The sequence below is a fragment of the Podarcis liolepis genome, assembly GCF_965112155.1.
Source record: "Podarcis liolepis genome assembly, chromosome: 18".
Lineage (NCBI taxonomy): Eukaryota > Metazoa > Chordata > Lepidosauria > Squamata > Lacertidae > Podarcis > Podarcis liolepis.
The window spans coordinates 8,517,921-8,535,972 of record NC_139572.1 but is presented as its reverse complement, the minus strand read 5'-3'; the positions used below and the strand labels follow the sequence as shown (position 1 = coordinate 8,535,972).

General features: G+C 40.8%; 2 protein-coding genes across 5 annotated transcripts in view; one reads left to right on the top strand and one right to left on the bottom strand.

The window, feature by feature from the left end:
• Positions 1 to 18,052, top strand: part of KDM4B (lysine demethylase 4B) — a 188,554-nt gene that overhangs the window by 10,036 nt on the left and 160,466 nt on the right. For 3 of the 4 annotated variants that reach the window (XR_014520980.1, XR_014520981.1, XM_083483665.1), the window contains exon 2: positions 17,461 to 17,623. Coding sequence is in view for 1 of the 4 variants with exons in the window: in XM_083483665.1 (XP_083339791.1) it covers positions 17,480 to 17,623 (144 nt within the window). In the remaining 3 variants the exon portion in view is untranslated. Of the gene's footprint in view, positions 1 to 17,460; positions 17,624 to 18,052 lie in introns of those variants that run through there. The other variant, XM_083483666.1, reaches the window with a different exon arrangement.
• LOC310697329 (perilipin-3-like) overlaps positions 1 to 18,052 on the bottom strand; it is a 181,528-nt gene that overhangs the window by 86,512 nt on the left and 76,964 nt on the right. The window lies entirely within an intron of this gene.

Genomic DNA, 18,052 nt, shown 5'->3' with positions numbered 1-18,052 from the left:
TGCCAGCTATAAAGTAAACCAATAGAAAATAATAATAAAAAGAAACAATTTACAGTTATGCACAAATTAAAATGACCCCAACCAACCCCCAACCCAATAAAAACAAAACAAAACAACCAAAATTTAAAGCTCCACAGATTAAAAGCTGTTTAAAAACATTTCTGGCAGCTGGAGCAGTAAAACCATTAAGAGCCCCTAAACACTCGCCCCAACCCAAGAGTTTGTTCCAGTGAGCCTTGCAGCAGGGAGCAGGTCCTTCAGCACTCACAGAAGCAGATGTTACTCTAGCCTCCCAGGAGCCTCTCGTAGCTGGTTTGTGTGAGTCTGGACCACACACCCTAGGCCAGGTAGAAAGGAACTTGCAGCAGGGAGCCGGTCCTCCGGCACTCACTGTTCTTCCCTCAACTTAAAGTGGTTGATGTTACCAATATCACCACTTTTCTCTTTTGTTTGACTTCCTTTTTGAAGAGGCAGAGGGGCAAAGTGGGGAGGAAATACTGGGAGGGAAGTTAGTCATTTGCAAAGGAAAGCAGAGAGTTGCAGTGGTTAAGTGTTAGAGTGGGCGACCAAGGTTCAAATCCCCACTGGGTGTCCTTGGGCCAGTCATTCAACAATACAAACAACACAATAACTGAACATCTTGCTACCAATAAGGAAAAAAGTCTGCAGCATCTTTATTATTATCAGTTTGTACCTTTTTTCTGAGTGGCTGGAGATAGCAGAGAGAGGAAGAATGTATTGTACACTTTCAAGGACACAAGATGGGGAGGCACGTCTGAACACTAAGCAACTCCTGTGGTGGAGACAGGGGCATAGTGTCTCTTACTGCTGCCTGGGGCAGGGGGTGGGTGGCCCAGCTGGACGGTGCACTCACACACTGGAGCCTGCCGCTTCTGCCCCTGGGTCAGGCCTGACCTGGGAGTGGAGCTGTGGCCGGCTGGCAGTGTTGGGCCACCATGTGAGGAAGCCGACATCCATAGCTCCCTCATGTGCTGGAGCCCAATGAAGGAGAGCTTGATCCAGAGATGGTCCACCTATATATTGACCTATTCCAGCCTCTTTTTCTTAACAGCTTGAAACAGTTGTAAATAAAGCAGTCTGCAGTATACTTCAATCTACATTCTACACATTTTCAGGAGGACCACAGTTGTAGGATTAGAACTTGTCGCCAGTTGTTTTTCGGTGACTCAACAGCACCACCTAGTGATTTCCAGTTCCGTCATTTACTAGTGAAACAATTCTTCACTTCAAGAGAGCCAGGGCAGCTGCTTTCATCCCCTTTCCATGCTACTTCCCTGAAGCCTTTTGATATGCTGAAGAGACTCCATTGTGGTTTTGTTTGCATTAGTGAACAAACAAACAAACAAACAAACAAACAAACAAACAAACAAACACAAACTGCAAAGCTCTTGCATGTGGTTTCAACCCACCCATAACTCTCCCTCTGCCCATAGGAGCCAACTCCTAGGGGCCAAGGGGTCCACACCATCACAATAAAATATTTGAGGGGGCACCCCCAAGTTGATGGGCATTGCCATTCAAATGGTGTGCATGCATGCATGGCATCATGTGGTCGATTATGCAGGGCAGTGCCTACTCCCCCCCCCATTTTATTCAAGTTGGCTTTTACCTCTCTGCCTTTTGCTGTTCAGGAGGCCCATTTTCAGCTTCACTTTTGGTTCCTGAATAGGAGAGGGCTAGATTGACCCCCCCCCTTATTTCAGAAGAGAAGGGGTGTATGGGTGTGCTTTTAAGCAAAATGAGCTTTGCTTTGGGGGTCAGAGAGAGGGAAGGGAATCAAAGCAGAGTGGGGAGGTTGTTTTGTTGTTGTTTCAACACGTTTACTTTGTGAGTATTCCTTTCTTGTTTACGTAATGAGGCCCTGGAAGGCTGCTTTGGAAGGCTGCTTTAGAGAGGTCTGGGGTCTCTCTTCCCCCAACCCCCATTATTTGGGAGGAATATTAGGAGGAATATTGTGGCATTTTAAAGAAACACATTAAAGTCTGACATCTCCTTGTTGTATTGTGAGGAAACTCTTCAATATCGGGGACCCATTGGCTGTATTTACACAAGAAAACACCCACCAAGGGAGAGAGGGCGGATTGGATGGTGCTTACATTAATCTTTTTAATGTTTTAAGAGATTCTCAAATCCTGGATATTAAAATGCAAAATGCATCAACATTTACATAGTTTGCCATGGTAAATGTCTCATGCCAGGTAACCTTTCATGTAACTTTTCATGTAACAGGATTTTGAAGGCGCAACTGTACAGGCAGTCCTGTAAAAAAGTTACACAGTATTGCGATTGGAGGGGTACTGCTCAAAAATAATGAATTAGGTTGCAATCCCAATCCCATTTGCATGGGTGTAAGCCCTTTTGAATTCAGTAGGATCTATTTCTGTGTAAAAATGGTTAGGATTGTGCTGTTAGGGCTGTTCTTCCAATAATGTTGATATAATAGACACACTTAGCTGTGACTGCAGTACTTGCTGAAGTGTGTGTGTGTAACATTACATTACACGCATGCGCGCGCACATATGTATACCAGTATTTGTAAATACTTATGGTTGGTTACTGTTGCTGAGACTGATTCCCATTTTTATTTGTGGTGTCCAATTAAGATCTGCTATTAAAAATGTGATATTAACAATGTGTCACTGCTGTGAATTGTGTATTAGTTCATGTGTTTAGAAAAAACAAATAGAAAGTGCTCTGCTGCATTGGGGCGGGGGGGGGGCACTGGTGACTCCCCATTCTGTTTTTGCACCTGCAACCCAGGTTCCAGGAGCCATTCGGCTCCTAGTTTATACACCTCAGTTTCTAATACTGCCACAGTGTTCCCACTTAAAATTTAAAGAGGCAATTGTAATAATACAGTGGTGCCTCGCAAGACGAAAAGAATCCGTTCCGTGATTCTCTTCGTCTAGCGGTTTTTTCGTCTTGCGAAGCAAGCCCATTGACGGATTAGAGGATTAGTGCTATTAGCGGCTTTTAGCGGCTTATCGGATCAGCTGATAAGCGGCTTAGCGGCTTAGAAAAGAGGGGGGAAGAAAAAAACCTAGCAGGAACTCGCAAGACATTTTCGTCTTGCGAAGCAAGCCCATAGGAGATTCGTTTTGCGAAGCACCTCCAAAACAGAAAACTCTTTCGTCTAGCGAGTTTTCCGTCTTGCGAGGCATTTGTGTTGCGGGGCACCACTGTATATGTATTGGATGTTACCACCACCCCCCATAAGAAATTGGGAGTTCTTAGGGCATTTGGGAAACTTTAAGACGAACAACCACACATTTAGTGTTAATATAACAGTAGTATTCATGTGCGTATGATAGAAGCATAGTTTTGAAGCAGTTGATTTTTCAGGTGCATTCTTGCATTTGAATCAGAAAATACCTTTAAAGGAGATATATCGATTAAAGGAGAAGGAGGTTCCACTACATTTTGCAAACACACACCCTCTGATGCTGAAGGGACTCTTGGCACTTGGCTGTTGTTGAATCAAGACCACCCAGGGACAACTGGGGGATTCCTGCATTGCAGGGGGTTGGGCTAGACGACCCTTGAGGCCCCTTCCAACTCTACATTTCTGTGATATACATTAAGAAAAACTGGGTCTTTTACCTCTATAATGTCAACAGTGGACTTTTAGAACAGGAGCTGGCATTGCACAAAGGTATTAAGTTACTAAATCGTTGTGAAATACTTTTATTGAGTGAAATAGTGTAATTAACCTTGTCAAACAATAATCTGAAACAAACATTACTATCTTATACAAATAATACAGTATTATTGATACGTTAAATTTTTGTGGTCTTCCTTCTTTTCTTTTTTAGCCTTCTCTGTCTCTTATTAGTCAACTTTCCCAAGATAATTTTTTGTTAGACCTGTGAAAGACCTGAAAGTAATTTTAGTGTATAGTGTATACAGTATATATTATTTTTACTTAGGTCTGGTTTTGTGTCTCATGCTCTCTGTAAGCTGTTCAATATAAATTATATTTTTTTTTTCTTTTCTTTTGCTATAGCTATTTTCTTGTAAATGAAAAGAAGAGAAAAACTAAAGAAATAAACATAAATGTTAAAATTTAGTATTTTGATTGAAATATATTCAGTACAAAGTATTTCAATATGTCAGAAGCTTATCCCATCATTAAACCCTACGGTGGGGAAGTAAGTATTGCAAGCAGATGATACCATAATAGAAACAAGAAAATACAGTGGTACCTCTGGATATGAACTTAATTCATTCTGGAGGTCTGTTCTTATCCCAAAACTGTTCTTAACATGAGGCGCCATTACCTCGCATCCTGGGGCAAAGTTTGCATCCGGGAGCAACTACTTCCAGGTGAGCACAGCTTGTAACCCGACGCATGCACAACCAGAAGCGTTTGTATCCAGAGGTACCACTGTGAAGAGGTTAGTTTATTCCTTCACGGAGGGATTCTTAACTTTACCCAGTGCGGTTTATTTGTGTCCTGTGGTCCAATAGTAGGTGGTTAAGGATATTTGCCTGGCTATTGGAATAGCATGCCACCCTCCAAGCAGCTGTACGTTAAACAATTTGCTATTTCGTAAATGGAATTATATATAGTTTATATACAATTTATATAGTTGGGTGAAGATTTTATTTTAAATCCACGTTTCTTGATGTAGTAAAGATCATTGTAAGATGACCTCTTTGAAGATGGTTTTATGAAGCATTTTAGATAATTCTCTCCCTGCCCCCAAGTTCTTTATACAATTGCTTATTCTCTTCTCACAGCTGTTCACTTGCTAGCATTCATCTGCAGTAAAGCTCTGAATCTGGGTCAGTGTGTCACACCCACTGCTGGAGGGCCTGAAAGCATGTCCTGTGACCAGGAGTGCAAATAAGTTGAGTTTAGAGAGGCAGTACAATACAATAATGGCTTTTAGACTAGCTTGTGGCGCTGAACAGAAAATGGTTGCATTTGTATATTGTCAAAATGCGGAGGAAGAGAAAGAGACTGAATGAATCAATCACTGAAGGATATAATTGCAGGCTTGTAATTTTTATGGTAGCGGGTTTTTTGGGGGGGAGGACTGTTTATGTAATCAACAGTGGCATTAATTTTACCATGTATTTGCTACCACATCTCCCACTCCTCCGCTCTAAAAATAGGTGAAGTAAATATGACTTTGCTCATGTGCACAGTTGAGGGAAGGAGGTCTGTGTTGTTGAGGATGATACTTTTGGTGCTTTAACTGTCTGTGTTTACAACTAAATCAAAGCTATTTACATATTTGTCTCAAGCAGCATATCTCACTTGCGGTTTTTAGTGGGTAAAACTCTAATTTGCTTTTCTTTCAAAATATAAACCTATACACATATGAAACATAAGTAAGGTAAAAAAGGTAAAGCACCCCTGAGCGGTTAAGTCCTGCCAAACTCAATTATAGGGTGCAGCACTCATCTCTGCTTTCAGGCTGAGGGAGCTGGCGTTTGTCCGAAGACAGCTTTTCAGGTCATGTTGCCAGCATGACTAAACCTCTTCTGGTGCAACGGAACACCGTGATGGAAGCCAGAACACACAGAAATGCCATTTAACTTTCTGCCACAGTGGTACCTATTTATCTACTCATGCTGGTACGCTTTCGAACTCTTGGTTGGCAGGAGCTGGAACAGAGCAATGGGAGCTCACCCCGGACCTTATGATTGGTAAGCCCAAGAGGCTCTGGGTCCCATACATGAAACATAAGGATGTTTGTCAGGCTTTCCCCATGTCCAAAATACTCAAAATCCAATCCATTAGGTGTGCCTGCCTAGCTTCCCTGCACAAATGCTTTTTCACCCACTATGGCATATGCACCTATCAATTTCACATCTTTTCTACCTAATAAACCATCCCCTCTAGCTTCTACAGTGGAACGGTTCAGATATATTGCTCAACCATAGTTTACCGTTACAAGAGCAAATCTCAGGCTCATATGCTCACTTTGCATGGCTGTGAGGGGCTTGCAGGTTCTCATTTCTGTTTTTAATTAACCACACCGTGTCATGTCAGCTGAACCTGAAAAAGTGTGAGTGGTTTTAAATATGTAACGTGGAAAGAAACGAAGCTCAAACCATAGCTTGAGAAGTTGGGATGGTTTTGGGTGGTTTGTTGATACAACAAACAGTAGTTAAGATTAGATATAGTTTAGTTTTCAGGCATAGAGCAGCTAAACTAAGATGGAAGCCGAAGCTTCTGATCTTCATAATGACCATTGGTAGTGCCAATAAAAGAGGCATACAAGAAGACACTCAAATTATATAGCAGTGTTCCTAAAGTGGTGAGCAAGAGGCAACAGCAGGAGGATTTAAGATGTAAAACAGATATTGGTACCTGGCATGCCACATTTACCATCGCTATTGACTTGGAGATCCTGGGATCCATCGCAGGCTCCTCTTCCTCCTCCTTCCTCCTTCTGAAGCCAGCTTACCTTCTTGGGGTGGGGGGGAGTAGAGCACCGGTGGTGGGATGAGGGGGACGTGGTGGTGGTGGGGGAGGCAGGAAACGAAAAGCTCTGTGCCTGCTCACCCGCTAGTTCAAATGCAAGGAAAAGAATAAGAAAGGAGCGCCCCACCCCAAACAGCGAGGAAGGCAAATAAAACACATGGGGGAAAGCCCCCTTAGCGCTCCATGAGTTTGAGCAAGGGAAAGGCTTTAACGCAACAGCAGGGGAAAGAGGTGGAGAAAGGGCTTCGGGATGCTGACACGAAGTCATCTGAGATTTAAAGCAACAGTAGGGGAAAGACGGAGAAGCCCGGGGCATGCTCCTCAGATCTGTGTAAACTAATATAAAAATATAGTTTGACTTTTCTCACTTGTTTAGTTACTTTTCCATCTAACAACTATTTGGATCTGTCATGGTGATATCCAAACATAACTACTGTATCTGTGAAATAAAGTTCCATTTATTTATTTATTTATTTATTTATTTATTTAAAATGACTTCGGAGGGTGATAGATCACTGCTAGTTTTTTATATTGGATTGTAGATCACACCCTACTTTGTCCGTTGTCATTACAATAAGAAGTCTGAAACTAGTTTATTATAAGAAAATGCTAGACTGAAGATGTCAGTAACCCCTTATTTCTCAAGCATAGAATGTGGGCAGATTCTTTTTCCTGGACCCTCTTCAGTGTTTAATGCTTCCTTATATAAAAAAAAATCATTTTCTAGCTTCATTAGTAACAGTGAATGGATGGCAATTGCAAATACAGTATTAGGCAAACTTGGCAGTTTCAGTGTTTTTGGCTTTGTTTTCTAAATACAAGTAAAACAAACATTCTAAATGAGATCACACTTTAGAGCATCAGAGATTTTTTTGTGTGCAAATTGCCAGGTGCAAATTACCTTAATTTGCACAGGAAAAATTGAAACAAAAATTTAAAATTTTCTGGAAAACCAACAAATGTAAATAGCTAGATAATTCTAGAATAACTTTCTCTAAACTTGACTGCTATTCCATTTCTAATTTCATTGAGGATGATGATTTGTAGATATGGGATCCTGGCTCCAAAATAAGGAACTACACTTGAAGTTGGAACTGTTTATTCTTTGAATTGAGGAAGACATGCTATTATTTTTTATGTACTCTTTTCTGTTCTCTCCATGTGAAATCATTAAGGAGCACATTAAGAACATTCTCTGTATTACAGTAGGTTTTGTTGGTATGTTGCAGATGAAATGTTAAACTGGCCCTGTGCAAATAGTAGGTGTCTCAGTGAAGACATTTTAGCCCACATACTGTAATAGTCCTGAGAAGGAAAGCTGAAATTGTACATCTTCCATTGGTACTGGAAAAGAAAAAAGGGGGACATATTACGTCTTTAAACATAGCATGTATCAAATGTAGCAAAGAAAGATCTAAGCAAATGTTAGTTTAACCAACCCTTGGAAGCAGTGCTTGTGAGATTTTCATGAAAAAGTAGGGGAAATAGTTTCTGGTAGGGGTAAACACTGGTCAAAGATTGCAATTGTATCTGTACCATTGGGAAGCAGCCTGATCTACTCTGTCTTTCCACTTTGTACATTCAAGAATGAATTAGATCTGTTAGAAAAGAAGTGTTGCTTTCTCCCTGTTCAACATAATGGGGAATCAAAAAATGATTGTAACTTCCCACCCTTTTTTATGGAAATGGGTGAAATGTACTGGCATAGCTCTTCTCGAGTTGATCCAGTCTGCCAAATTGTAAGATACACCCAGGGGAGTTTGTGCAGGGTCCATTAAAGCTTTTTTTTAAAAAAATGAAGAAAATGTCTACAATTTTCATTTTCTGTCAGAATTGGAAGCAATTTGCAGGCATGGGCATCCCACCTGAGGGGCTGAAGCCTACCAGTTTTTAGAATGATAGGTGCAGTGATTTTCCTTCAACAAACTTTGTAGTTTTGAGGTAGGTACAAAAGAACCATAGACATAGAGTAGGATAGGGAGCAGAGAACAGTAGCTATAAAGTAACATAAATCTTCATGGAAGACAGGGATGGGGTAGATGCACCCCCCCTAGCAATGTGCATCTTACCCAGAGGTTGTTCTTGAGAGGTAGGCTTCTGTCCCCATGAAGTTTTGGGTATGTGATAAAGATTTCACCATTGACTTGCATAAGGGGAGTCACAGGACCCTCAAAGTACTGTGATTGTGGTGAGTTGGAAAAATAATTCACTGGGATTAAAAGAGACCTGCTTGGCAAAATGAAGATTCCCCCATCCTTCCCAGCTCTGTCTTGAGCTCTAAGCATTTCCCCAGTCTCCATTGACTTCAGATGAACAAAACCACAGTTCTGTATTTTTGGGACAGACAAGGCTACAGAGTGACTTAGAAAGTTTGGGAGTCTCCAATTAGACTCGAGATGCCTTCCACGATCCATCACAGAGGTGCGATCTGACTTAGAGGCTTCCTCAAACCACCTCAATTTACTTTGTAATTCAGAATGCACTACCTTTGTTTCTTGCTCAGCCAGCATTGACCAAAGAAATTGTTTAGCTTAAATTTGCACCATACTTACGGTAGCTCTGGATCATCATCATTTTTTTTTTACTTCATGACACGATACATTGTGGGTTGATTTGATTAATGAAAAGAGAGAGCTGTGATAAATGTAATCATTCCACTCGTGCAATGCAAGTGAGAGCCAGTGTGGTGTAGTGGTTAAGAGCGGTAGTCTCGTAACCTGGGGAACTGGGTTCGCTTCCCCGCTCCTCCACCTGCAGCTGCTGGGTGACCTTGGGCCAGTCACACTTCTCGGAAGTCTCTAAGTCTCACTCACCTCACAGAGTGTTTGTTGTGGGGAAGGAAGGAAAAGGAGAATGTTAGCCGCTTTGAGACTCCTTAAAGGGAGTGAAAGGCGGGATATAAAGTCCAAACTCTTCTTCTCTTCTTCTTATGAAGACAAGGCATTATGAGTTGGATGTAGCAGTCTTAGATGCAAAGGAGCTCTGCTGAATTACTGTGAGTGGATCATATTCCTTGACAGATTACTAAAGGAAGACTTGCAGAGTTAAATTATGGAATGAAATTGAACTTGTAGCATAGAATATCCAAGTTTAATCTTTCTTTGTTTATATTTTTGTGCCTTCTGTTGTATACTATAATCACTTCTGTACAGTGTGTCCTTATTCCAAGCTTAAATGGGGACATTTGATGCTAACGAACAGATGCTGACTTTAAATGGCAGTTAGCAGAACCTGCCTAACTTGGTACTTTGTAGTAATACCCTGTTGTATTTTTTTGTGGAGAGGGGGAAACAATTTTGTCATTTTTGCTTTCAGATTATAAAGTGATCTACAGGAGTATCAAATCAATAATTATTGGGATGGGAAAAGCTCAGCTACCATGAACATTTTTTAGTGTGTATCAATTCAAAATTTGTGCTGCCAAGTGCAAAAACATTGAGTGTTGAATGGTTTTGAATCCTTTGTAGGTTTTACTTGTCTGGTTCATAGGATTAGAAATTACATGTGTCCACATACCCCTGTAACGATGCTGGCAAATCAAACATTTGTTCTAGACATTTAGTTTCAAGGCAAAGCTTGAGATCTGAAAATTTATTTCCTCTTCATTTTTCCGCAGTTGTGTCTTGTGGAAAGATTTTTGCGTATTTATTTTTGTTTTGACATAAACAGTTTTGGCTTCATACAGACGTGCTGTAGTTGCTAGTCTGAAAAAAGCTTTAGGCCATGTAAGTCCACATGCTCCTTGTTTGCTAAAGGTTAGGGCGGGGGAAAATATTGTACTATTTTTTTTATTTAAAAAATGCACATTTTTAACACTGGAAGAGTTGAATTTGAATAATAGACATGTTTCTTGCAAAGCTCCCAGTTTTTTTCTATAGAGTTTTCAAATTGGATCAAACTTTTCTGTAGTTAAAAAAGTATATCTTTTTCAATATCTAATTCTCTAGCCACATGCATGGTGGGCAGAAATTAAACAGGAAATTACACTATCAACAAGCATCCTGGCTAACCATAGAACATCTGTCATTCATGGCCACTGGTCCAGATGGAAAAGAGATACTACCACCAGCTCCAGTCTGGTTGCTAGCGTGGATCAGGACAGATGTGGCCTCTTGACACCTCCTCTTCATTGCCCTCTTTGCTGTTAACCTTGGCTGCTGCAGCTGCAAGATTTGCTGTTGCCAGGACTCTGCATTCTAGGGGAGCTGGAGCTGACATTGTCACCTGCTAAATAAAACAGCCCAATACCATTGCTGGAGGAGGTGTTAATGGTGTCCACTTTGGGGAAACCATTTGCCATAATTGAGTTCTATTTAGGAAGAATGGGACTTTTTGGAGTAAAATGTAACCAAATAAGACTTCAAACTGTGATATCTGTTACTTCAGGCATTTCTTTTAGAAAGTTATTCAATTAAAAGGTATCTGAAAAGCTAGTCGGGCTTTTATTTTTATTTTTTAAGTGTTCCAAAGCAGAGGGATAGCTTGCTGTTGCTTGGAAAGAATTATTTTTAGTACTTCATTTCATGAACATTACAACAAATGTTGCATGGCACGGCATGGGGGTGGCATCTGTGATAACCTTAGTTGAAGGACCTGCTGAATCAAGCTAGCAGTCTATCTAGTCTAGCATCCTGTTCTCACATTGGCCAACAAGCCGCTGGTGTTCAGAGATATACAGTGGTACCTCGGGTTACATACACTTCAGGTTACATACGCTTCAGGTTACAGACTCCGCTAACCCAGAAATAGTGCTTCAGGTTAAGAACTTTGCTTCAGGATGAGAACAGAAATCGTGCTCCGGCGGCGCAGCGGCAGCGGGAGGCCCCATTAGCTAAAGTGGTGCTTCAGGTTAAGAACAGTTTCAGGTTAAGAACGGACCTCCGGAACGAATTAAGTACTTAACCTGAGGTACCACTGTACTGCCTCTGACAGTGGAGATAGAACATAGCCATTGTAGCGATTAGCTGTTGATAGCCTTATCCTCCATGAATCTGTCCAGTCATCTTTTAAAACGATGCATTCTGGTGCTCATTTCCTCCTGGGGGAGTCCCCCATAATTTAGCTCTATGCTTTGTGAATAAGTACTTTTGCTATCTGACATGACATTAAACTTCATTGGCTTTCCCCGAGTGTTATGAGGGAGGGAGCAAAACCTTTCTCTATCCACTTTCCAATACATTTCAGTGCCATGTATAATTTTATAAATTTCTATTTCTCTAAACTAACACTCTCAGGTTCTGTAACCTTTCCTCGTAGGAATGTTGCTTCATCCCCTTTCTGTTCATGCAGTGACATGTGGTCTCCTTCATTTGCCAGAAGCAGTGTTGGTTTGCTGTGCTTTTAGATAATTAGAGATGGTGAGTGCTGAGTTTCCTCCTCTCCTTCCACTGTGGGTTCTATAGTTAGCTGTTGCAATAAGCTTATTTGTGTTAATTAGCTGGATGTACCTTTCAGCCAGCATCATCTGGGGAGTCTTCAGTCTGAGAAGTACATGTCTTTCCCTCTTTGATTGTTGTGGATCCTGATTGGTATAAGATGCTTCCCACCCACATTTTTCTAATCTGGGCAGCAGTGGCAAATGAGACTCATTTAGTGACCCAGATTTTTCCATATTTTGTTTCATTGCCATGAAATTTTACTTAGGTATGGAATTAGATACAGTACTTGAGAAGCTTTTTTGTTTGCTTGTTAGAATGCAGAAATCTCGAATTTTACAAGGCAGGCTAAACAGCTCTTCGATGCAGATTTGATAAGAACCTGGGCTTTCTTCTGGTGGAATAGACGCCTAGGTCAGATTATGGTCAAAGACACTCTAGATCAGGAGTGGTCTAAGGTCAGTCTTTCATAGTCTTTAAAAAAACAACAACTTGAAACCCACTAACGATCCAATAATATATGTGTTCAGTCTAGGGAGCAAGAGTGCATCCTCAGGCACTCTTAAGTGACCCCATGTTTGCACTCTTGCTTAAGTATGGTTTTGCTGGATCATATCAGTGCTTCCCTGTATCAGGAAGTGTTTAATACTTGACGTTTTGGTATGTTCTGATATATGCTATGAGCTTGCCCTGCCAGGCTTAAGGTTGTATTATGAATCAGCAGCTTTCTGCTGGCTGAAAGATTGGCTGCTTCTTGAGAACACTGATGTTTTGGATTTGGAAGGATTTAACAATGCTTTTGGATGGCATGCATATTTGTGGTATGACAAGGTTAAAATTCATAAGGCTTTTAAGAACCATATTGTCAGGAAAGCAGTGTTTAATGTCTGGATAAAATACAAAGACTTATTAGAAAATAAGACCCCAAGGTGGTTGTCACCAATGGAAGCTAAGGCCCGAAAAAGACTCAATATGGAGGCCAAATGGCCGAAATATTGGGAAATATTAGAAGAAGATGGAGATACTTGGAGACTGCAGAGTTTGGAGAAATTAAAGGATAAAGTGCGAGATTGGTTACATTATGCTCAGATTAAGGAGGTTTTCAATTCGGACAAAAAGATAGGATTCCAGGTGGAAAAATCGAAACTAGAAACAGAACTGTTAGAACCTAAGACTAAGGTACTTTCAAAAATGTACAACTTGCTGTTAAAATGGAATACACAAGATGAAACGGTTAAATCAGCTATGATAAAATGGGCACAGGACATTGGGTACAATATTATGTTTGCTGACTGGGAAAGGTTATGGACCACCGGTGTTAAATTCACGGCATGTAATGCCTTGAAAGAAAATGTTATGAAAATGATATATAGGTGGTACATGACCCCAGTCAAGCTTGCAAAAATATATCACCTGCCTGATAATAAATGTTGGAAATGTAAGGAAACTGAAGGAACATTCTTTCACCTCTGGTGGACTTGCCCTAGAGTTAAGGCTTTCTGGGAAATGATATATAATGAACTGAAAAAGGTATTTAAGTATACCTTCTCTAAGAAACCAGAGGCCTTCCTTTTGGGTATTGTTGGTCAGAGGGTGTTAAAGAAGGATCGAACTTTCTTTATGTATGCAACAACAGCAGCAAGAATACTTATTGCAAAATATTGGAAGACCCAAGATTTGCCCACCGTGGAAGAATGGCAGACGCAACTGATAGACTACATGGAACTGGCAGAAATGACTGGCAGAATCCGAGACCTGGGAGAAGAGGCAGTGGAAGAGGACTGGAAAAAGTTTAAGGACTACTTACAAAAACATTGTAAATTGTATGAGTGTTAAGAAGGATGCAGGACTGAAAATAACACGGCACCAGAAATTTAGTTGAAAGAAATATGAGAATAAGTGAGATCTGAGAAAATGATAAATTTTGGAATAACATTATGTCTAAATTAAGCATTTAAGTATTTGATAAATATATTTAGAGTCGGTGACATAATATTTGAAAATTACAAAATAGGAGCTGAAATAAGGTGATAAATTGCTGTCTATAATTTTAAAATTGGGAACGCAGGAATGGGAGATGTGAGGAAGTCCAAAAGGTTAAGATAATATGGTTTTTGGATATTTGATTTTGTTGTATGTTTTTCTATTATATGTTAATCTTTTTGCTTTTTTCTGTTTTTCTTTGTTTGTTGGATTTGGGTGATGGTTTTATATGTGTTTGGTGAATTTAATGTGTAAAATCTTTAATAAATATCTTTTTTAAAAAAAGATATATGCTATGAGCTGCCTAGAGTGGCCGGGGAAACCAAGCTAGATGGGTGGGGTTTAAATAATAAAATTATTATTATTAGCAAGATGCACCTAATCCAGCAGCCAGTGGTATTTTCTGCACATACATTATTATTTTTCATAATTCTTCTTTGGCTAGACATGAAGAGGAGCAAAGATGCATGCAGGTCTCTGAAGTTGAGTCCTCTGACCTTTTGGAATTCCTGCTACATCTCCTGCTGCTCAGATTTTGCCAGGAATTGCCTGCATATTTTCAAGCCATAGTGCTTTAATAGGTGCCAAATAAATGTAATATATAAATAAAGGACTTTTATAATGAGTGCCTTTTGCGGCGACCCGGAAGTAACAGAACGGGTTACTTCCAGGTCTTGCTGCTCGCGCATGCGTAGACGCTCAAAATGATGTCACGCGCATACACAGAAGCGGCGAATTGCGACCCGCGCACGCGCAGACGTGGGTTGCGTTCTGCTCAGGTTGTGAACGGGGGCTCCGGAACAGATCCTGTTCGCAACCAGAGGTACCACTGTACTTAAATAGTTTTGCACCCTGCTGCCTTTTGTTTTTATGCAAACAGATTGAGGCATTGCTTGGGGCTAGACTAGGTTGTGGGGAATGCCATCATCCCATAACCCTCTGCTGCCCTCTGCTGATACTTCAAGTGAATAGCGTATTACCATTTTAAAATATAATCCTGTAGCTTTTATGTTTGCCAATAGAATGATTTTGCTGAAATTAATTATGGCGGCTACTTCTATAAGGTGTTTCCTCGTGTAAAGTTACTCTTAACAAAAATCTTGGCCAACATGCCAAAGTAGATGAGGCACTGACTTGGAAATCTAAAGCAAATGAAGCAGTTCTTTTCAGGTTGGTTGATGGTTTTTAAAATTCTGAGTGCTATTCTGCTGCCTCTGGTGTACAGGGCAAAATTGATACCAATCAGACTCTGTGATGCTCTATAATTAGTATATTCCACAAGTTAAAAGAAAAGTACCAATGTTCCCTCTTAGCAGTGCATTGTAGTAGCTGTTAATGCATATTTTCAAAGGCAGCCTGTTCCAAAGACGAAGCTGAATTACTGTAATACTGAGATGACCCCAGAAGGCAGGCCCCAGCCTTTCCTTCCTAGCAGTAAGACACCAGCAGCAACTTCTATTCACTGAGAGGCTCTTGTTGAGGAGCAGTCGCCTTACCTTGCTTCATGGGTGAGCAGGCCCTGGACCATGCTATGAATACAGACCCTCCAAGTGTCCCTCTTTTCCAGAGACATCCCTGATTTAGAGAAGCCATCCCAGTTTCTGATTTGATCCAGGAATGTCCCGCTTTTACTTAGGATGTCCCTGTTTTCATTGGAGAAATGTTGGAAGGTATGGAGTATTCAACTCCTGAGCAGTCGGAAGGCAATCCTGTATAGGGAAGGGTTTTTTATTGTTTAATGTTTTTTAAAAATATTTTTATACATGTTGGAAGCTGCCAAGAGTGGCTGGGGCAAACTAGTAAGATGCGTGGAGTATAAATAGTAAAATTACCATTATAGAATGGGACATCCCTATTTTTGTTGGAGAAATGTTAGCGGGTATGTGAATAACTGGGACAGAGCTGTTCAAAAGTTATCTCTTTTGGTCTGAGTTCCTCAGACTCTCCTCCCGTGAGCCACAGTATATCTTGGACAAAAGGCAGCGCTTTTCCTTGGATAACTGCAAATTGTACTGTTCCTGTTTCCTCTGTCCTTGACTGAACCTAGACACATCAAAAAAGTGTTTCAGAAAAACACGTTGTAAACCTCAAAGGGGGAAATCACGTTGGCGAAAGACAATACTCCACAGCACCATCTGGCGTCACAGTGTTATAACACATATAAAATGTTTTTACTTTACTAATGTAGCCGAATCCCTTGTAGCTTGAAAGGACACTAATAGTGAGACCAGCATGGTTAAATCTAAGATTATTCGCTTTGGGTTTAAAGTATGAAAAATGGCAGTAATCTGGAAAGGTAGCTCTGGGTGCAATGGGTCTTTTGTCAGGGGTAGGAATACGTTTTGCAGGCAACCTAACCTGAGAAGTTTAAAATGTACTGTAAAATGTTCTAATGCAGAAAGAAGTGATGGCACACCAAAACTTTTCCCTGTGCTTTGCACTCCCTTGTAGAGAATAAGAGGAAGTATGGTTTGTGTAGTGGTTGGGAGTTACTCGTGCGTAATCCTGCTCTGTTTGAGCATCGGATTGCCTGGTTAAACCCTCCGGACTGCGCAGCCCATCTTAGCGTGGCTGCTCTTAGTCACTCGTAGAATCTGTCTGTGGGCGTTTCTTAAAGCGTTGCCAACATAAGAGTTGTTTGACGCCCAATCGTCTCTGCCTCTCACTGCGCGGGAGTCTCCTGCGCAGGGTGGGCGTGGGCAGCGGGGTGCTTGGGCTCTCCTCGCTAACTTCCAATGAAGAGTCCTGGAGCCCCTGCACCTCCCTGTCCCGTTGCTCTCCCTGATCCCTGGTGTTACACTCATTCTCTTCCCCTTCTTCCCGGCTAAGTCTCCCTCTAGCGCTTGGACCTTCCCCTGCAGAATCAGAGACCCTCTCCTTCTCCCGTGCCTCTGATGGCAGTTCCCTGACAGTTTGTATAAATATAACTAGTGATTGTTTAAAATTACTTTTTAGCCACCCTGGGAATCATTTTTGTGAGGGTGCAGGATTTTTTAAAAAACAAAATAGTCACAATAATGGTTAGAGTTACTGTAATTGCAATGGGTGATATCCCATGTTAGCCATACTCCGCATAGAGCCAGTGGAATAAATGGACTTGAGTAGCCTAAATTCATAAATTTCAGTAGGTTTGCTCTTGAGTATTGCTGAACAATAACAACTTCATCTCTTATTTAATTTTAATTTTATATTATAACTAGAAGCTAGAATAAAATAAGTTGTCAAATTAAGAGTTCGCTTCTCCTCCCTGGAATGTGTCAGTAGATCTGCCCCATTGCCCACCTCTGATAGCTGCATAAGTTGTGCAAATATGATTTCTTAATTTTAATAGTAATAATACTAATTTATATTTTGTACCCTACCCCCTCTGACTGGGTTGCCCCAGCCACTCGGATCAGCTTCCAGCACTACATATATAATATTCCTACAACTGACAGCAGGTATTCTGCAATGACATTTTAAAGAATATCTCTAATAAGATTGTCCTTGTTCCATGTTGACTTCTTGGACTGCTAAAAATAAATAAACATTTCCCATTGGATGCATAAAACTAAAAAAGAACACAAAAAGAAATGAATCAAAGGGGGTGTGGTGGTCTTCATTTAACTTTTATTTTTATCCTCTCTCACTTTCTTTGCTGTATAGGGGCTAAAAACTCACCAGCATGATGGGGTCTGAAAACCCAAGTCCACAGAATCCCAGCTGTAAAATCATGACGTTCCGTCCAACACTAGAAGAATTCCAGGACTTTGGAAAATATATTGCTTATATCGAATCCCAGGGAGCTCACAGAGCTGGACTTGCTAAGGTGAGTTTGATCAGTGGTCCAGGAAGTGGTCCCAGCTGATCTTCCTATGGTCTGGGACAGTAAAGGGTTTAATTGGTAGGAGCTTGGTTTTAATTGGGATTAAAGTAAAGATCAGGGATTGTCAACCTTTCGGTCCTTCAGTTGTTAAATTCTGAGAGGGTTGTGCGTACCAGTCACAAAATGGTTGCCATTGAGACATGAGAATTCACAAAATGGTTGCCACATCTAAACGAGGGTGGGGGGTAACAGAACCACAAAATAGTGCAAATGTGAAAGATTTTCTAGAAATTATTTCTTTTTACATTTCCACTATTGAGATGTGGGTTTAAATAGTGAAAGATGTTTCAGGAACCTCCTGGAACAAAGAGCAAAATCCCACTTAGCACTTGATTCAGGACCTCCTGCCCAACCTTCCAAGAGAAAGATGTG